At 39.5% G+C, this 22,096-nt stretch overlaps 1 protein-coding gene across 6 annotated transcripts in view; it reads right to left on the reverse strand.

Moving 5' to 3' along the window:
• spire1b (spire-type actin nucleation factor 1b) overlaps positions 1-22,073 on the reverse strand; it is a 42,562-nt gene extending 20,489 nt beyond the window's left edge. For 3 of the 6 annotated variants that reach the window (XM_038712203.1, XM_038712201.1, XM_038712202.1), the window contains exons 1-4: positions 21,476-22,071; positions 16,856-16,884; positions 6,351-6,584; positions 2,881-3,006 (exon numbers count right to left, since the gene is read on the reverse strand). In XM_038712203.1, the coding sequence (XP_038568131.1) occupies positions 2,881-3,006; positions 6,351-6,584; positions 16,856-16,884; positions 21,476-21,830 (744 nt within the window). In that variant the 5' untranslated portion in view covers positions 21,831-22,071. Of the gene's footprint in view, positions 1-2,880; positions 3,007-6,350; positions 6,585-16,855; positions 16,885-21,475 lie in introns of all 6 variants that reach the window. The other 3 variants (XM_038712198.1, XM_038712199.1, XM_038712200.1) reach the window with 2 other exon arrangements.
• Between the last annotated feature and the right edge of the window lie 23 nt (positions 22,074-22,096).

Raw genomic sequence — 22,096 nt, forward strand, 5'->3', positions numbered from 1 at the left:
CATTGCACAGTGTTTGCTTCATGAGTGTCCTAACAATTCCATTTCTGTAGCTGAAGTCATAGATAATTAACAAGTTTACATTTTTTTGCATTATTTTTTACAATTATTATTTATAATAATGTGCAAGAAATGTGTACCTAAGTGTTATATAAAATACTAAATGATGATAAAAACATTACTACTTGAGTTTCTTGGCTTAAATAATATCCTGTTTTTTAGGCTTCTTTCTCAACTTTCTCCACCCTGCAATAAGTCCTCTCTCTCCTAACAGAGAGTTATGTAACCAACCAAATCCCCTCTATTCATTCAGATGCATTACGCACACTGAAAGGGCAGCAGCAATAGTGCGTAGCAGGAAGGAACCCTGAGGTGGCGCACGCACACACACACACACACACACACACACACACACACACACACACCACAGGAAATGTTTCAACCCACAGCTGAGCTCCAAAATGCTCCTGAGGAGACAAAGCACAAAATGACTCCTGCACTTGATCTTAATGAATGACAATTCATTTTTCATGTTGTATAGCAACAAGACATGGCTTTGCGTTTAGATGAACTATCAGCCTTAATATGAACTTGGGTAACATGAAAAAAATTGTGATTTAAATAATAATACTATGAACATTTCAAGCCTTTTCATTAAGTAGAAAGATAGTGATTATGACGCATTCTAACTGTGCAAACCAGCTAATTGCAGATCACTGAGGGAAATAATTGGAAATCACATTCCAGCCCCTCCTTGAATATGGACACATGACCCATAACAGACAGCATACCAGTAATACACTGAAGGAGCATTAATCCTTTACGGTATGTGGACAAGTTTGAAAAATATAATTATCACAGACCCAACTACTACCATTGCAGCAGGAGCCTCATGCATGATTATTTGAATCATGACTGTCTCAATATTAGCGGTGAGAACCTGAGCTCAGTGCTTTTGGCAGACTGAGAGTCAGCATGTCTCCAGATATTGTTATCCATGTCGGACATGCACAACAAACATGTCACTCCCTCTTCACAGTGGCCCTCTTCAACCTGTCAGCCAGCAAAGTGTGAGAGCACAGCTTGTCATCCACATACTGCACGGCTGCATCGGACTGTTTGGACATTACAACACTAGTGAGGTACACTAGGCTTAGTACGCCAAGTTGCTGATAGCCATTATATTGTCCTTATACTCATTGTTGTCAAGTTTAACCACTTTCATGCCAAAAAAACTGCAAAAATGTACACATATTTTGTCTAAATATTACATTTAACTCCAATGGGGTGAGGAGGACTGAATCTTATGTTTCACTTGAACTAATATGCAGTGTTAAATTGCTATAACTTGTTTAATCATGTACCCCAATTTATACCCTAATATCTTGATGGAAACTCTGATGTGTACCACCAATTGGTTGGATGGATGGATACAAATCATAATATCAATAGAAACAAAAAAACATGCCGCCTTCACTCTCACTTTTGTTCTATTTGCACACATTTGTTAATGGTGGTGCAGGTGCTGGCAAGTTTAGGACTAAAGAGTTTGCTTTAAGTTCATTCAACAGAATATCTTAATTTTGTGCCTTAAAACATCTCTAAACTTTTCATATGACAGTAATATCAAGGTGCAATTACCATGTAATAGGTACCTTTAAGGGGTTAAACACCTGAATGTGATTGTGAAAGAGCAGACCACAGTGAAAACTTAAATTCCCTGATGCCCCAGACTTGATTTATTCAAGTATCCAGTCCCCTAATGTTGCAAATCAAGGGTAATATGATGTATTAAAATGAAAGGTTTTAGGGAACCAGGGTTTAATTTAATGGATGTTAAATTGTCTATTATGAGTGATTAAAATCTTTAACATGCTTTTGAGGGATGTTTGTCAACTAGATATTGTTTTGTCTTTTTCTTTGTGTGATGTTTTATGCATAAACCTGATTTCTGGCATAAAATGGAGTTTCTATTTGGTGCGCACTGTGTAAAAATGTCAGGTTTTGTTCACTTATTCTTACAGAGAACAGCATTAGTGAAAGCTTTGAGACAGATTTATTGGTTGTTATGTCATAGCTTGAGGAATATAGGCTGTGCACTGATGTGTCCATTCGTTTCTTTATCCACAGATGCCTTTCTGAATCAGTGAGTGCCACTGCTCTGTCACACAGGAAACACGGCAGTTCGTACACTGCCCTCATGTCTATGTGTGTCTATATATGTGCATTACAAATGAAATATATTAATTATTATTCTCTGCTATGTCCATACCTATTACATGCTACAATTAAACCCTTCCTCTCAGAAATCTGGCTTAATACTGAAACGGGCAAGATGGCTCACTCAGATATGACTGTTATGCTCTGCTGGTTTCCTCATTTGAACCCTTTATACATAAAAGCAGAGAGAAGAACCAAGAATATAATCATCATGCATTTTGATTCAAAATGGGTTTGGAGTGTGTCAAAACCATTCATATGCAGACCGATCATATGTCTTTTCATATGAATGACAATCACCACAGGCCCCAGCAGTTCCACAATACTAATGTGGCCCCTGCCAGCACTATCAGTGGTACACCCACAGAGAGTGACAGTCGTGTTGATTAGTGTGCAGGATATGTAAGGTCACCCTGCTGAATCTTCTAAAGTGAAGCCTCACTATGTCTTTCACGTAAAAGTCAGTGGTCCTCCCGTAACCTTTTATTAGAGTGAAGTACAGGCAGTGTTTTTAAATAAGACTAGTATTATAAAGCGAGAGTTTATGCATTAACCATAAATAAGAATCTGCTGTTTAATGTGCAACTGAAACACAGGCTTGGTTGGATGGTTTATACGGCAATTAATGAGCTCTCAGCCATGATGATGATAATAAGAACCCACCTCCTTGGCACTCTTGATCTTCTCCAGAAAAGTGCGCAGCTCCCTGGTTTCTGTGTACAGAGCACGACACACTGCCTGGTAGTGATTGGGTGCGTCTGATAGACTGGGTAGATGAGCTGTGCAAAGCTACAAGGGAGACAAAGAAGAGATTTTCAGTATGCACCACAGGAATCTATTACAAAATTCAATACAAAGTTCTGTGCAATGCTAGAAGCAACAATGGCTACCAATATCTATGTTATTCTGATATTACTATCACATACTCAACAAAGGGAGTTATGTAAAGCACTCCAAAAAACAAAATACCCCAAAAAACATTTGCAGACAAAACTAAACTGTTGTTTAGAAATGTCAACAGTGACTGATGAAAACAATTCACAAGACAACTATGCCTGAGGTCGGCCATGCTGCTGCTCAAACACACACACACACTCTCTCACACGCAGATCGACAGTGATAACAGAATATGTCCTTGTCTCGCTCAGAGGAACAGAAGACACCCTGGGTCAATGCTTGGCATGTTCATGGCATCCATTTGTCCAGACTGCATCCCAGTTAGAGAAATAAATTCACTAAACACAGAAAATACCAGACAACTGCTTCTTCCTGCCCACATCCTTTCACATGTGTGGGAATAACAGAACATGCTGTACCCAGGGTAAATGAATGCATTATGGTGGTTGATTTCACATACAAAAAAACACATAACTTTAAAGGTAGGGTCTGCAATTCTGGAGAAATCCAGTTCAATGACAAACACCATGATATAGAGCAAACAACAGAACAGCAAGCAATGTAACCAACGTGAACTGTCGCTACAGTTGCTGCTGAGAAGCTAACATGCAGAGAGGATGAGATGGTCCCAGAGCCAGCACACCAGCTCCAGACAGCGATACTCACAACTCTCACAACATCACCGTGGGCAAGTAGGCCTAATTCAACATTACCTGACATACATATCATGGCTGGAATGGCTAAAATATTGTTGTGTGGCGGGGTGAGGGCCACTTTGTTTGGTTTCCCATTTACTGAGCCAGGGCTGTATACAAAAATCAGATTTTTTTCAGCGCACACAGAACGGATAGCTTGCGGACTGTGAGGAGATATAAATTTGACAAAAAGACACGTATTGGATTGTAATCACATACCCCACCTTTAAGTGAATTAATGTGGTTAAAAACAGTTAATAGTGGATTCTATGTCAGCTAGGGTTAGTACAGTAGGACAAAAGGTAAACTGAGGGAGTACAGAGAGTGAATAGTCTGAGGGTGAAAAATACTGAGACAACAATTGGAACTGACAGCTAGCTAGCCATTGGGCCAGCCAGACTGCCACACTGCTCAGATACATCTCCTTGGAGGGCACTGTTGCTGTGTGTGTGTTCGTGTGTGTGACTGGGTATGTGGACATTACGTAAACAGTGTGAGACCATGTGAGGTCTGACACAGTGACTCTGGGCTCCACTGGACAACAGTGAGACATGACTCCCAGCAAGCATGAGGCCGACAGCCAGACTGCACTGTGGTTTTATTCTCTGTGTTCGGAGCCATGCTTAACATTTTCATTTTCTCACACATGTCTTTTCCTGAAGAGTTACCCTCGCTGATATCATCTGTTCCTGGAGTCCATCCGTGGATTATGTTTAGTCAAGAACTGTATTTCCAATTTAAAAAGATACTTTATACTTCTACTGGATATATAAATATTATACTTTTTACTTCATTAGATTTATTTAACAGCTATATTTACTACATCTAAAACATATGATAACAAGCTTAATATATGATGTATAATAACTACCCAACAGTATATAAAGTAGTTAAAATTAGCTCCTCCTCAACCAGCTACACCATAGAAATGCTTACAAGTTATTGTGTCAGTGATAATAATCCGACAATACAAATAATATACCACTCTGAAAGGAGACAGTCTGTATAACCTGCAATTCTACTTTTCAAACTTTAGGCATATATTGCTGACAATACTTTTGCATGCAGGACTTTCACTTGTGAAGGAGATCATTTAAATTGGTGTCTGGGCTCAACTTACAGTAACTAATTGTATAGTTCTTCCATTACTGAAATTCATGAAATCAGACTTCTCACAGCTGTTGTAGTAGCCCTCTGTCAAATGTGGACTAAAACATTTCTTAATGTTTTGCTTTTCTCTAACTTAATCAACAATCTAGGTGATGGAAACCGCTTGGTTCGTTAGTGCTTCTGTCTGTAATGACGACAGTTGTTGTGGTTGTTGGAGTCATGTGAGGCCAAGTCTGGATGACCGGAGATGGCATTCTCACATGAGGCCATATGTGAGCGTTTGCTTAATCGCCTTGGAAGGGATGAAAGGACAGCATTGTAAGTCAAGCATAAGTGGTGTCTCAGCCCCTCTCCCCCCGTTGAGAGGTGGTTTCTCTACTCTGGTGTAGATGGCTGTTTTGACTCATCTTTCAAACCATCTGTCCTCCCTATCCAGAATTTACGTTGTTGTCCTTGAAGGAGTTTCCTTTATCCTTCAAATGTAAGTTAACTGTTGAGTCTTGACCTGAAAAGTTGGCCCTTCTGTCTTGAGCCATGTGTTTGTGTAGTGGTTGTTTAGTTTTCCCACTAATATGTCTGTGCCTTCCTCAGAGTAACCAAGCGGTATCCATCATCTTGATAATGACCCCACAGAGGTTAAACAGCTGGCACTTCCCGCCAGTAAGTCAAAACTGAAGAAGGCTTGTGGATGAGAGGCGAAACGTCTTTGAGTATCTTCAACCAGGTTTAGTTGCATTTGATTTTAACCAACCTTGGATAATTGAGAATCTTCACAGATGCATTAATCAGTTGTCATTGACCACATGGGGGCAGAACTACAAGCTAAAAATAACACACATTTGCCATGCTTTATGATCTTATAAAGTTGATGTGACATGAGGCATGTAAAAATAATATATAATACCTATTTCCACATACAGCAGACATGGAGCAACATTAGCTTTCATTTGGAGTCATGTTTCTGGCAACCCAATGAATTATATTCCAATATTCACTCTCCTTTGAGCTTTGTTTTGGTTTCCACCAACTCCTAAGGGGAATATCTCTTTTGCACTTTAGCTGCTAAATGCCCCACTATGTTCACCAGCTACACTCTAACAGGTAGATAGGTAAACAGGTAGCATACGGTGAGTTTAGCAGAGCTTTGTTGCTAAAAACAGCTGCCAGCTGCTGCTGGAAAACAGGATGATGACAGCGGTGAGAATGACCCAAAACAGTCAAGTTGCTGGTTGTAAAACCATAACAATGAGCTGCAGGACACTAAAATGCTCTGTAGAGCTTTGCGGGTGATACTTCTTTAAGGGTTCAAACAATGATTTGTTCACAATCAGTCAAAATTACTGTCTAGATAGTTTAAACATAAATAACCACTAATGACCAAACAAAAACAGACAAGACAGCCAGAGCCACTTACTCAGCTACTGTGCCTACCTTGAGGATATCTCCGTAGCCATGAACACTGGAGATGTCAGGGTCATCCTCTGCTTCATCCTCTTCTTCTGTGGCCTCATATCCTTCGTCGGGACAGGCCTCCCTCTCAGCCTCAGCCATGTTGGTCATGAGGTCGATGAGCTGCTCCAGAGGGGGGCTGAGCTCCCTCTCCTCATTCTCCTTCAACCCGTAATCCAGAGCTTTGTAGATCATGATGCCCAGAGACTCAATCACCTGAGAGGGCACGGGAGATAAACAAAAAGTAGTGTCACATGAGCTGCATTCATTCTTGTACATACTGTGTCACTTTTGCATATTTACACTCATTTCCACAGGTGTCACCTCTATCTGTAAAGTTTACAAGATAATTATCAGCATGCTTGGATGTTTTTTTATGAAAATGATGTCACTTCCATCTGTATATCTAACAATCTTAATAACTCACAATGCACATAGGTTGTACACTTTGGAAGTACAATAACCGCAGTCTGATTATACAAATGGATGTATGAATATTAAACAACACACATTTTTGAAGAATGCATCATTTGTCTTGTCATTTTGTACATTGTTCTGTTGTCCATCTGCTACATAATAGAAACAAACATGGATTTGTCTGTGTTATGCAATATGATCCTTTTTGTGTGTCAAGCCTGAGATGAACAGCTGTAATATGGTGACCTCATGACTCAACCTTTGATGAGAAAGCTCTCCTACACACACGCAAACACACACAAACTCACTGGTTTTTTGGAGGCTGACGCTAGGAGCAGATCACTGATACAAGATCTTGTGATTAACTGACGCATAAAGAAAAACACTATCATCACATCACACATGTCCTCAAGTAGACAGAGTCAAAGGATGAAGGAATTCAGAATAATCAGAGGCAAGAGCAAAGGTGTACCAGAGGACGACCATTTGTTCACTGTCTGAGATTCATCCTAGACTTTTAGGATGTCAGGATGTGAATGATACTCCACCCAAATGTTTATCATTAAATACTCAGGCATGTAGGCTTGAAACGTGGCTATTAAAAGTTTGTCTTTCAAATAAAACAGTGCTTGAATTAATTTCAGTGGCAAAATTTTATGGCGGAAAAAGCATCAAAAAGGTAAGGGGAGAGCACATAGAAAGCCCGTGGCAGAAAGTAGCGGTAAAGACATGCATACATGGGACACAAAGAAGTATACAGAACTTTGATTCACGCAAAACGACGTATAGCATATTCATAATTTGCAAAAAAGTAATTTGTAATATGGTTATAATGGTTGGTTTGCTGTCCATGTAGAGTGAACTAGATGTCTGCGTGTTGTTTATACGCTCTGATAATACTAATCCAACACAACTTTGTAGGAGCGTCCATGTTGATTCCACATTCCAACTTAAAAGCACATGAACACACACTGCAGTCGGAAGAACAACTTCACAACTCGGGAAATGGGACCACCCGAGGAGTCCCTGGTTGCAATTTGCAAAGTTCACCACAAGATGCCACTAAAACACACTGAACCTTTAAATAAGGCTTTAATGGAATTTGCCAATGAATGCTTGATTTATTTAAAAGCAATAATAAATACTGTAGATGAATGCAGATTGAGGCAAACTTTTGAAAATTGGTTTATGAAACCATGCTTTTGTTTTTACAGTCAGGACGAAGAAGTCAGCTAAGCAACAGAATTTCATTTTGATCACGTCTTCAAATAATCAAACTCAGAATACAAATAATAAGCAAACACTTGAAATGGAAAATGTGAGTTTGGTGGTGTTTTTACAATAGCTTATTGCAAGTCTTAAACTTATTATTTTATTTTTATTTTATAATAATATAACTTTGATTAAAAAAAAAGATCACTAAATGTTCATTGTGAAGTACTGACTATTTCAAGTTTCAACATTGTAAATCAATGCATTCTTCAATCTAACAGACATTACTGTTTATTTTATAAAATGCTCGCCAATAAGGTCTGGTATCCCAAAAATGTTAAAACATATAGTATTTTTTTCCTATTCCAGTGCCTGTAGGTCATGAGTAGCTTAGTTTATGCTGATGGTTAGTTACAGCTCTCAATCTGCCCTGGAATTGGAGCGTCATGGTGGATAAAGGCAGGATTGCCAAAGCCAAGACAAAAGACAAGAGTGGGAAATCACACAGGGAATTATTCTGCAGCCCTGAGCACTGAGAAAAGACTGAGAGTGAACAAGACAACATATAAACCACTGAGAGAACAGAAACTGCGAGAAAGGGGAAATGAGGAAATGCATAAAGGAGGGAGTTAGACAAGGATCAGAGACAGAACTGTATCATGTGTGTATGTGTGTGTGTGTGTGTGTGTGTGTGCGTGCCTGAAGACATGAAGATCAAGGGCAGTTCATTGGACATTCATGTAGTCAGGAGGAGTCTGAGAGATCTGTTTTCCTCTCCCCCATCAGTGCATAACAGCTGGGTTTCTCCATGGGGGAAATGGCTGAATGCCACCTCTTTGTCTAAGCTACACCCAAATCCACACTCACTGATATATGACACCATGCAGACACGCACACACACACACACACACACACACACCAAAAACGCACATGCAAACACACTCCTCCAGACCTTCTGTGAAATCCTGTTCAGCAGACAGCCACAGCATGCCAGAGAAAATGTGGCAGGTATGGATTGTTCTGCCCTGCCCATTATGAGCTTTTGTGTTAAGTATGTGGAACTTCAGGCTACTGTTTCTTATCTGCAGCTTTTCTTGGAGATCTAAAAACCACATCTTCAAGAATTCAGTCAAAGGCTATAACAGTCTCTGATCTGCAAAAGGAGATTCACTTAAATTGGAAAAGAAAGGCTGCAGCAAATTATTTTTTTCGCTTTCAATTAGCTAAGTTTGGGCCTGTAATTAGCAACAGCATTACTGTTTGGTACGTTGTATGCCAGGAATTTAAAATAGACGGTAATTGGCATGTAGATACTGCAATATTTTATAACCATGACCTTCTTATAGGTGGTCATCTGATTGCTTTTAATGAGTGGAGTAGAAAAGGCATCCTCTCTTTAAAGGATATTGTGGGACAAGATGGTTGATTCCAGCACCATAAATGTAATTTTGATCTCCCTAATTCTTGGTACACACTGTACTACATGTTTATGGATGGGTAGGAGACAGTAGCTTCACCTCTCATTCTTTTAATAAAATCTTTAAGGAATCAGATAAAGGAGCTGTCTCAAGTCTTTACAAATACATTTATGGTTGAAAATAGATATGAACAGGCAGTGGTCAAAAAGCATTCTTTCATAGGAATCGAGACCAAATGATCCTTTATAAATTCAATCATAGATTAAATTTCTTCACCCAGATGATGATTTGAAATGAAAATACTTCAGTGCCTTAATTGGTCATTTTGTTCAATGGTAAGTCAGGAACTTTACATCCAAATAAAAAATACAAACGTTGTTATGGGAAAGTCCAAAAATGAGGAACTCCTGGAAAATACGTGGTGATGGGAGGAATGAGGTGATCTAGTTTCTCACAACTTTTTTTTGCACACTTATAGGACATTACTATTTTTAGTTTTGTATTTATTTGTATTTCTTTCCCTTGCTAAAGGCATATACTGTATTGGTGTGACTATGTACAGTACTGGAGGGGAGATATGCTACTGACCAATGTTCCTTTTTGTTTTAAAATACAAAATACTAAAAAATTTATTACAAAAAATGTGTTTTCCCCTATCACAATTAGACTAATTACAAATTTATTGGACAGCTGATTAATCGGGCCAATATCTGGCCTTTTGAGATAATCAGCATCAGCCGATACCTGCACTCATGAGGCCGATGTATCATCCCAAATGACAACAAATCTAATCTAAAATCATTACTGGCTAGTTTTACATATATATTGTTATACTGCAGGGAAGAATGCAGTTCAACGACAAACAAGCATTTACACACGTGAAAATCAAAATACAAGGCTAAAATTTATTATTTTTGTTCATTGAAGTCACCTGTCATCAGGAAAAACACAACAAATGTGGACATGTAACAGTACATAACCCATGTTAAGGGTAATTTTCGGGACAAACCATACAGGAGTCGGGACAACTGCTCGTAATTCAGGACTGTCACAAATTTTTTGGGACATCTGGTCACCTTAGATATAGGTCACGTGATTTCCAAAACGTAGGACTGGTCGAGGAAACGGAGTTCGAAATTGCCGTTTTGGGAGGCATGGAAAAACGCCACCGGTAGCGGCGCTATTTTAGGATACGCTCATATAAGTCTGAGTATTGGGAGGTTCGTTAAAACGACCTATGTTGTCGTTCAGGTTGGAAGACTTGATGGACGAACTGTTCCCCTATTCTAGTTTATACACCTGTCACGTTCTGAAATCTACAGCATAACCTGATGAATTTTTCTATTTCATTAATTAATAAAAAATCTGTTTAAAAAACACGTTACTGGCTAAGATAACAGGTATATTAGATTGTACCCCGCATGGAATAATTATACACAACTTTTCTTTGTTTTGATATCAGTATGAAATATCGGCCATCAGCTGCCCTGCTCTCTAATCACAGAAAAACCCACTCAACCACTAATCACATACTTTGATTCACCCCCTGATCGTAACAATGTTAGTGTTAGAGATAATCCTGTCAGTCAGGTCTATAAGAGCCTGGCAAAGTCATTTCTTACACATTCTTCACTAATAATTAACCCCGTGACTGTGAGATGTTTGAACATGTCTCTATTCCACTTAGAAATCTCCCTGACTGGTTCCCAGGCTTCCAGGCGACTGAGCAGAAAGATGGGATAGAAGGGAGGAAGGGGTGGAGAGACGGAAAAGTGGGAAGAGGATGAAGATATCAACCAAATGAGATTTGCCCGTGGTGCAAAGTGCAGCAGTGGACATCATCTCAGGCAAGAACAACATCAAATAGCTTGGCTTAAATTTCAGCATTCCTGTCACGGAGAGGAGGCAAGCTGGCCAAAGAGGCAAAATAAAAGGCGTTGTGACGCACAGGGAAATGTTTTTACATTGTTTCCCGAAGCCACTTAATCGCTGCTGTCCTGCAAACACCTCATAACCTCACCTGAACTTTTCATCAGTGACCGTAGCTTTGTGATAATACAAATTGGGTTTAGAGCCAAATCTTGTTTAAACAAAAGTACAAACTGAACTCTGAATTTTATTTCTTATGCTATTCCTGTTTTCACATTTGAAATCAGAAAACACTGGCAGTGTGACGGCAATGAATAAATATGCCATGATCACAAAATGCATTTATAATTTTCCTTAGTTATCAACGTGCTGGCTTCAAATTCTTCCTCAGTTACACACAGAGACAGCACTTTATCACATTCATGGACCCTCTCTCCAATATCCATTTATCCACCTACATGTCTATTATCCCTGATGGACAATGCAGGTTTTTACATAACAAATTGAAGTACTTCATAACGGGACAACTGAATGTTATGTTTAGGTGTCAGTTTCTGATCCAGTCAAGGTTGAATTTCACTACAGCGTTCAAAAGCAACTGTAGTACACGACCTCAGGTATAAGCAGTGAACACTAGCAGGATATGATATGACAACAGAGCCTTATACTGATAACAGTGCATGTAACATCTAATAACCTTTGTTCTAGTTCAGGACATTACAAATGATGTAATGTGATTAGCATGTTATAACTTGTTTGTTGAATCCGTACAAAAAGAAAAATAACAATTTGTGGATTTACGTGGTGTTATCTGCCTATATGTAATATGTAAACGTCTCAACTTCTTCAAGTCTCTGCGGGGTGCCTGGCAACCTCATGGTGGTGAAAAGACAGGTGCCATCTTCATTCTGAATGGACGGATTTATGGAGCGTTATTGCTTTTCTTGTCTAACGCTTGGCATGAGCATATTTCCCAAAATATTCCACTTAAATAGTTTCTTAAAATTGCCTCTTTTGTTTGTTTGTTTTTATTGTTTTTGAAGACCTAAATATATTCAATTAAAAGTGGAATTAAACAGAAAAAAAGTAGGCTATCTAATCCTCACATTTGAGAAGCTAGAACCAGTTTGGAATTCTTTAAGCCTTAAAAGATGAGTCTATTATCTAATTCATCTCTTGACTAATCAATGTGAAACTGTGGAAGGTCAGGGAGGAATTACATGTGGCAAGGAGGCTGGCAGTAAAGTAGTCTACGGATCTGGAAAATGGGATGTTATGGGTCAGCAATGCATTTTTTAGTGACCTCAGACAAAGACACCAGCTGCTGAATCTCATTAGTTTCCGTTATGTAGCTTAGTGAGCTCCTCATAGACAAAAACGCCACAGCCAATTATGCTAATTAAATGCTAACTGAAATCTATGAGATCTACTCTCTCGTACGCAAAAGCCTCCCATCTATCTCTGTTAGCCAACTAGCAGAGGATTACAAGAATCAGCACAAACGCGTCAGAATTAAAGGATTGTAGAAACAATGTGGGGATTTAAAGCATTTATATTTACTCATTAGTGGGTGGACAGGAATTAGGTCAGTGAAACTGAACAGGAACTGAGCTAGGTGGAATTTCACTTTACTTTTAAATAAGAAACGGCAACAAATGAATTACCTCTCTACTGATTACCTTCCTTTTATACAAACCACTTTGTATTAATTATATTACATCTTTTTGACAATAAGAGCCAGGAATCTAGACTCAGGGCTAGTCCATGTGGTGCAGTTTCTGTTCTGTTAACAACACATCCACAATAAATAAATAAGACACTAATGAGCAGTTTAGTCACTCCATCAATTATTCACAAGCCACATTAACTCTAGCTCCATGAACAAAGAGAGAGAGACTGATTGGCCTTTACATCCACCAGCTTCACCGACATCTTTAAATAAAGCTCTTCAGTAACTTCTCAGATGTACCACTTAAGTCTCAACTTCTCAACTGAAGCTTCACATTGGCCACTAGTACATGCAGGGCACTAAATGTATGCATACGTATAAATAAGTCAGGCTGTTTGAGGCTTTGTGAGGCTAAAATCTACATGGCCTTTTAATTCTCTAAGACTAAGAAATTAACTAAAGTCCCTTTCTTTCAGGAAAGAACTTTATCGAATTGATCAAACTTTCTGCTAGGGCCATCGTTCAGATTTGACATATTTAATAAGATTTTCTAAAGCTGGGGGAACCACACAAAAGAATGGAGAATACACAACAACTCCTCATCTAACAAACGTGATTATGGCCAATCAGTGTGTCCATTTATAATTGAGGACATTAGTGTTAAGTTGATAGCAATGAACTAACTGAATAATGAAGACAGACAGTACACTTGAACTTGTTTACAGAAAAAAGATTCCCAAAACAATAAACAGGCGTCAGACTGTTTGTGGATTCATTGTGACACAGAAAACTCAGGTTATTTCCTCTCAGGCACAAACAAACGCTGAGGGGACTCCTTTTTCAGATTCTTACGTCTGACTATGCTAGTGTGACCTCTGACTGTCATATGACTGAGCATGGTTGCTTTGGTTTGTCTGGACGTGGAACCAACATAACATCTCACACAGAACAGAGACACCATTAATGCTGTTCTGTCTTCCTATATATCTATACACACAAAAGTCTTATAGTAAGCCCATGAGCAGATGTGATTCCTGCCAAACACGTTCACAAGTAAACACTGAATTTGACATTAAACTCTAATCCCTTCCCAGACTTCAAAGCTCAGTTAAGAGCGCACGAAGCATGCACAGTTAAACTTTGACAGAGAGGAATGTTTTGAAGCATAATCCACAAAGGTTTTATGAGGTTACATTTCATCACAGGACCAGGAGGGTGTAGCTAGCATGGCCAACCAACATATTCAGTGCAAAAGCTAGCATGTAAAGAAAGCTGATGTGTGGTTAAAGAATGCAATCATCACATTTGAGAGATCGCTAACAAATTCTGTCCTTTTCCGGTGAATTTAGCTATAGTGATTTCTGTACAAAGGGCCCTTCGCTGCAGCATTCTTTGCCGGGTGCTCGGTTCATTGGCTCTGAGGAAATCAGCATCATCTGACATTCACAGCGGCATCATTTGCTAGAGTTCACACTGTTTGAAGCCATGTGCAGATAATGTCTGTCAGCGTTGACTACCCGTGTTCCTGTTCATCCAGCTTTGGGCTAATTCCGCACTGTATGCTAGCAGAATGCCTCTGCTGCAGGAGTTAATGCTGTCAAGCATCAAGCAGCTCCAATAAATTGCCGGTAGTTTTGTCAGCCAGTCTGTAACACACTGTATTGTGAGAACTAATTTCTAGTGTAAAGCTGCTTAGCAGGGATTTGTCTATACAGTTTCACATTTCTACTTCCACTGTGAACTGTCAGTGTGTTTGTGTGTGTGTGTGTGTGTGTGTGTGTGTGTGCTTGAGGTATTCGCTGTCCTATAATGAACAGGGGAGAGACCCTCGGTCAGTGTGCAACATCACACACACAAAACAGTTTCTAAAACTATTTATCAGCTTTGAATTCATCAAACAATCAGCATCTACCAAAAGTCACACCAAAGAGATCCCTGCAGTCTAAATTATTCCATCTACAACAAACAAAATATTCCTAAAAAGCAGGGACGCTGCCTGAGCAACAGCCCACTTTTACAATCAAATTGATATTATATCTGCAATAATATGTTAACTTACACACAGTGTGCAGCTTTTTAAATTTCTGGTTAATTCTAGCCCTGTGCATGTCCCTGCTAAACAGCAAAAGCAGAAAAGCAAATGTAAGACCTATTTTCACAAACTATTATCACAGCAATTAACAGCAGTTGATGATCCACCAGAGAGAGTATGTGGAGAAGAAAACATTTAACAGAGCCCTTTAATTAGGTCTGAAGCGTCTCCCAAAGTAGTTATCAAAAAGGAGGCCTTGCTGGGTGACATTTCCAACCACTCAATCAGAGAAGCCAGCTGGGAGCTCTGGGGCTGCTGGAGAAAATGACTGGGTGAAGACACAAGCTAAAAGACGGGAGGCTGGGACACATGCCGGGGAATAGTCTTCCACACTCACAACTTTTGCCTTGTCCTAACAATTTTAAAAATGTATAACCATCAGCCAGTATAAACTACAGCAAGTATTAGTGTGTTGTATAAGACAAAGTAAATTATCTATACTACTGTGGCCCTTCTATAAGCCCTGTATGTTTGCTGACTTGCCAAGAGTTAGATGAGAAGATTGATACCACTCTGATGCTTGTAAATTAAGTATGAAGATAGGCAGGGGGTGATTAGATTAGGTTAGCATTATGCTGGTTTAACATGCTGGTGTAAAAAGGGGGCAGATTGTCTAGAAGAAGATCTGGCGAAAGAAGAAAGTACTACTACAGACCAACAACCACACCAGAGATTTTTTTGCATGGACCAAAAACGATGTGGAACTGAAAGTAACACAGGAGTACAAAGAGGCTGTGGTGACGGGAAACAGACTGGAAGTCGTCGCAAAGTAATTACGGCGACTTGCACTGTACAAATGTTCAAGGGCTATTTGCACAGTACAAAATATCAAAACTAAAACACTGTCAGTAGCATCATGTTTTTGTTTTGCAAGACCTAATCAGAAGGCCAAATGTGAGTGTCTGTGTCATCGTTTTCAAACTTCTCAATTTCAGGTCTATGGATTCATCTTTTTAGTCTGGACAAGGAAGTGCAAACTTACTCACTACGTAGTAGTGCAGATATAGCCTCAGAGGGCTGGTAGGCACATATTGGAACTTTGGAGGGAGGCAGGCTAGTTGCTTCCCCCTGTTTCCAGTCTTTATGCTAAGCTAAGCTAATTGCCTCCTGGCTCCAGCTCTATACTTAGTGTACAGATATGAGAGTGGTATCAATCTTTTCATCTTACGTTCACACAGAAAGTAAGAAACCCACGCAACAGTTGCATTGCAGGCATGAAGATTAACACAACACACACCCATGCGTTATGACAGTTTCAACCACAGCCCTATCTGACACTGGTTGTACTTGAAATAATCAGAGAGTGCCCACTCTAAACTTAATGTTATCTCTGTTGCCCTCTTTTACTGTAACTAGCTAATGTAACCAACTGTGAAGGATAAATATTTAAAAAGAACATAATGCTGTTATTGTGGTTAGGCCTGGTATAATCTCTGTACGACCATATATTTCCTTTCATAAATACCTTGTTATTGACTGACTGGTTCCTTTCCAGAAACACTGGAGTTTCCCAGCCTGCACTCTGTGAGTGGTTTAAGGTACTAACAAAACTAAAACAATCCAAACAATGTTTCAAACCTAGTTACTCCCCAAACAAATCCATTAGTGTGACCAAAATACTCATTTTAAACATAGCAAGCATATCATTTGTTTTTTAAAACTCTAGTAACTTCACATCAAAAACATTAAGTAAATATTGCCACAGTAAGAAAAATTTTTCCAGACATAATTTGCCAAAGTTAAGTTATAATTTCTCTGTAAGCATGTGATGATGAAATACAATAACTACAGCAGAAATACAATTACTCACCTCTGTTGTTGTGCAAGGGCTGTATTTACCTGCAGGGAAACAAGAAAGCAGTATTGAGATAAGCAGCAAATGTAAGCCTAAGCATAAAGTAGCTTACAAACACACGTGCATGGCTACATACATAACACTGTTCAGTTACAGCGCAAAAATGCAGTATATTCAACTGAGCGGTCATTGAGCACATGTGATGATGCTCTTAAGGACACGCATTACTTTTGGTTCAGCGTCTTAATATCATGGGAAAATGTAAATTGTCTCTGGATCCACTGCAATCACTGGGCAGAAGCTGCGTTAAGGCAAAGCACATCCATATTGAGCCTAAATTATAGGGACAGCAGCTGAGCAACGGAGATGACTCATGTCATATGTATATTGTCACTGATGGAAAATCAGGAAATTGTGAATCTATATAAACAGAAAAGAGTGAGAACTTCTTTCATTGAGAATGCTATCATTAAACTCTCAAGTTCACAGTGTAGCTTTAGAGGATAAGGCTAGTCGCATTTCATATTTTTCGTTTTGCCAACAAATCCCATGAAAAGACCAAAACCAACAATACATTAGTCAGCTTCACAATACTTTCTGATTTTTGTATGTTGTGTGTGGTCCCCAGTCTATTAGGACTCAAAACGTAAAGCTTTAAGATTTTTTTTATTTCCTAAAACAGCTGGCATTAAACTCACTGTAGTTCTTAGCAGTTATTACTCAAACAGGAGGAAATAGTGAACTTGTTGGGGACTATTTTCAGCTGAGGATTGACACTAGGACTGAGCGATTAATTGCATTTGCAATAATATTGCAATATGATAAAACAAGATTTTCTAATTGCAAAGGCTGCGATAACACACTAGTCACATGACACGCGAGAGTAAAGCAGTCTGCAGAGGAAGCATCAACCTCAAGCGCAAGTAGGTAAGCCAAAAAAGCATAGGTCCAAAATTTACGTCAAAATCCTGTGACATCCCGTCGCACATGAGAGATTGTAACCGTATTGCTTAGATTATAAGCTCTCTTTTATATAATATTATAAAAATATTATTTTATACTTCTTTTCCACTATTGCTCATAATAATAATTCATGCAATTCATGCCTCACCTAATTTCATCATAACACAGACCCGGCCTACAGGAAAGAACAGTGTATGTTTAATATTTCTAATATTGTGTTGGTCACACTATACAATTATTTATTGCTTATCTGTTATGAATAACACAGGCGATAAGGAGCTTAAAAATAATCATAAAGTGGAATTTTAAATGTAGGGATTTATATCATCTTTTGCTATTCTACAGTTGTTCTGTGGTGTAGCACCTCTTGTATAGCTTATTTATCAGTGATTACATATTTTCTTCCTAATTAAACAAATTTCAGCGAATGTGCCCTGTGCTCTAATTATCATTATACAAACTAGACCAGTGTTAATAAAAGCTCTGTTTCATTCCTAATTACTTTAGTGGTTTAAGCAGCATGTGACAGATGATGACAAAACTCCATTCCAAGAAGCCGTGTTGCATGAATGTACTCCCTTCAAAAAGAAGACAACCTTTAATGTTTCTCCAGGCTACATCTGCCCAGCTTTTACTTCAGCCTGCTAACAGATGACCCTCTTAACAAACGGCTGTTTTGTGTTATAACACCGTAAACACGCAGCAATGCAACATCACAACAGCTCTGACATCTTCTCATGACGTTAACTTGCATCAGCAGGTTTGAATTCCTCTTCCAGAGTAATCAGTGTGATGTATGTGTTCACATGTACTGCAAACATTGTGAGCAAATAATTAAATAACACTTGGGGAGGGTACCAGCATGAAATTAAATCTATTTATCAAAGTCTAGACATGACACCAAAATAAGTGTCCAGCTTTCATCATGTATTCAGATATAATACAAAGTGTCATCTGACCTAGATAAACTGCTGAATAAGAGAATATTATGTGAACACAGTGTTGAGTGACAACAGGATCTAAAGCTAAGCATGTCAGTTTAACAGATGAGAGCTTCAGAAGCCCTAAATCCTTAAAACTTTTGCCACAGATTTATTTCATTACATGAATGAGTTTCTCTGACTGAGCTGGAGCATCAGGGAGAGACAGCCTGTACAGAGCACATATAAGTGGCAATTAGATTAGCAAATTACCCTGAAAACTGAAACCATTTGTGTGGTTACAACGATCAAAACACATGCAAAACACTCCCAAAATTTCTAAGAAGTGCCTTAAGACATGCAGAGCGGTGATTCCCAACCAGGGTTGCTTCTGCAATTGTCTGGAGGTTGATGGAAAGATTGTGAGGTAACTCTATTTTGAAAAAATAGAAATAACTACTTCATTAAAAAAAATATGTCAAAATATCGAATCATCTGTACACTGGACATTACGTGTTGTAAATTAGCAAGAAAGCAGAAATAGCTAAACGTAATGAATAAGCAATTTAAATAGTTAAAATTAATGGATAAAGGATTAAAATAGTTCAAAATAAAGGATAAAAGGTTGATAAAATCAGCTAAAGGTGTTGGATAAGCAGTAAAAAAGCTAAATGTAATGGAAAACAGTTCAAATTGTTAGCCAAAAGTATTGGATAAATAGTTGAAACTTCCAGCTTCTGCCACAAGTAGCCGTAGAATAACGTGAACAAACTGACCCTAAACTCAGCCAGTTAAATTGTATGTAACACTTTTCATTTTTATCAGTCGAGCTAAACAACATCTAGTTTAAAATCAATTCAAATGAACATATTTGGAAAATGACATCTGCTAACTGGTGTACAGAATATTAGAGGCCTCAGAATAGTAATAAGAAGCAGCTCTAACTGCATAATCCATGTTTCAGTTGTCTTTCTATATCAATATCCTATTGGTATGGTAATATGGTATATCTGCCCCCTTTGCCATTGATAATGCACCTTTTCTGTGTACCTCACGAAAAGTGGGAATAATCTTTTGTACATTCGCTGTATGATCCGAAGGAAACGGTGAGACTGAACATACTGAAGCAATATTAACAAAGATAAGAAATGACAACTATATTACAACTATAAATGCCCCAAAACATGCTGAACAATTCAATACATTCTTATTATATTTTGCATGATGTAACATTAAATGAGCAACCAAGGAACAAAAGCCTGGCCTCCCCTCTCCAATGGTTCCTTCCATGCTCCTAAAAATAGCCCATTCATTCTAAGCATATAGACCTACAGGCCACAACCAGCTTCATCATCACAGCTGTGCCTCTCAGATGTGCACATAAAAGTTGATTAGACAAAGCATGCGGTGCATTTATTGAATCGAAAGCCATGACATTGACTCGGCAGTGATTTGTATTGTGTACACTAGCCGAGTTAAAAGCACATCCCTCAGGTACAGTCCATTACAGATAGATAGTTTGCTGCTCTGCACTCTGCGTTTAGTGTGGAAAATGTGATTACAGCGTACGATGAACACGCCAGGCCTCGGTCTGACAAGACACTGTAATGTGTTTGGTTTAAGTGCATGCTGTCGATCACAGACACACCTATCGACTGTAGCAACACACACATCACATGGCATGCAGTGTCATCTGTTGTTTTTAGGTTTGAATCCCTGTTGATGCCTTATTAAAAAGATCTGTAGTAACTCGGATACTACATAAAAGTCCCAGAGACACTGGAAACTCACTCCCACATGAGACACAAATTACCACAAAGTACAATAAAGTCACAATTAAAGCTCTGCATAGCCCCACAGACACATTGTAAATCCCTAACGGGATATTTCCAGAATATTGCAGTGATCTTTCATTTGGCAAACTTTGCTGCCACCACTGTCTCTTCTCCCTGTCTTGGGTATTTTTAACGCTGTTGTACCAGCAGAGCTCAAACTTACCTCATTAATTATAGATGTAATTAACAGAGGTTCCCATGGCCCAGGTAGTTAGGAACAGCTGAATCAGGCCATAAAGATGGGCTTCAAACATAGAAAGTATGTGCAGGGATGAACCATCATTCCATGTCTGTTTTCTATTCACACACATATAGGCATCAGCCCACAACTCGATCCTATCACTGCCCAATGCAGATTCAGATTGTAATCCCACTCTTTAATCAGATGAAGCAAATGAACACACTGATCTGATGTGAGGTGGGAAACAAGCTGAGGGGCTTTTAATGAGAGAAGAAACCACATGGTGTGCACGTCCATGTTTTCAGTGAGGAGGATGGATGAAAATAAGTGAAAACCATGAGGAAAAACAAGAGTGAGGGCAGCAGGGGTCTTAACCCTGGCTGTTGTTGTCCTGGTTACAGAGTAGTCTAATCCAGAGGTGCAAATAGGCTAAAGCACCTGATGAAAAACACCAGAAATCCTCCACATGTGCATCTGAAAATATGTAGGCTTTGCCTAGGCTACACATTTTATAGGCTGTAGTGATATTATGGCTCTGTGGGATTCCTAATGTGTTCCTGTTGGGGATTATAGGCTACACAAGTGCTTTTTGTAGCCTACCTTGCCCTCCTAGAATGTAGGCCCGTTTAAGTTTTTCTCCATCACAACACCTCAGCCCCATTAGTTGAAATGCAAGTGATGGCCTGGCCTAGATCGGAGAAGCTATAGGCGCACTCGTTCAATAATAATATTTTACCTTCACAGCCCTGGTGCTCCACCCTCACAGACCCGTCTTTCTGTATCCTAACATCCCCAGGTCCAGATATCTTCCTCGGAGCCGCCGCTGATGATGCTCCGGCGGCGGAGGCGGAGGAGCTTCTCCTGCTCCGGTGTCTCTTCGCCAGCGTCATGCAGCACTGGTAACACACCGCCCAAGCCTGCTCCTCATTGATGGGCTGGCTGTAAAGCCTCAGTATCTCCTCCAAAGAGAGACACTCTCCTCCTGCTTCCTCCGTTGAATTCATCGTGTTGTGATGCCGCTGCTCATCCCGGCGAGTCGCTGCAGCAGCATCCGTCAGCCCTCCGTGGTCCCCGCATCGCTGCTCGGCCATCCTTTCATTATCTCAGCGCAGGAGGCCCGATGGTGAGAACAGATCCAGGCCGATATGTGAGAGGGAACTTGGAGGCATTGATGCTCCCCTTCTGCTCCCCAGAGCAGCAGGAGCAGCAGCACACCGGTGGTTGTTTCCCCGCCCGCCCGACGACTAGTTCAGGTCTCGGTACCAGCGGCCATAAGACGGTGTGTGGGGGTTTGTGTGATTATAGCCCTTCACTGTGTGTTCAGCAAGCCGGGCTCACTCTTTTGTCACATGATCTC

Source organism: Micropterus salmoides, unplaced genomic scaffold (genome assembly GCF_014851395.1).
Source record: "Micropterus salmoides isolate LMB-PRFRI ecotype aquatic unplaced genomic scaffold, ASM1485139v1 Ms_hic_scaffold_11, whole genome shotgun sequence".
NCBI lineage: Eukaryota > Metazoa > Chordata > Actinopteri > Centrarchiformes > Centrarchidae > Micropterus > Micropterus salmoides.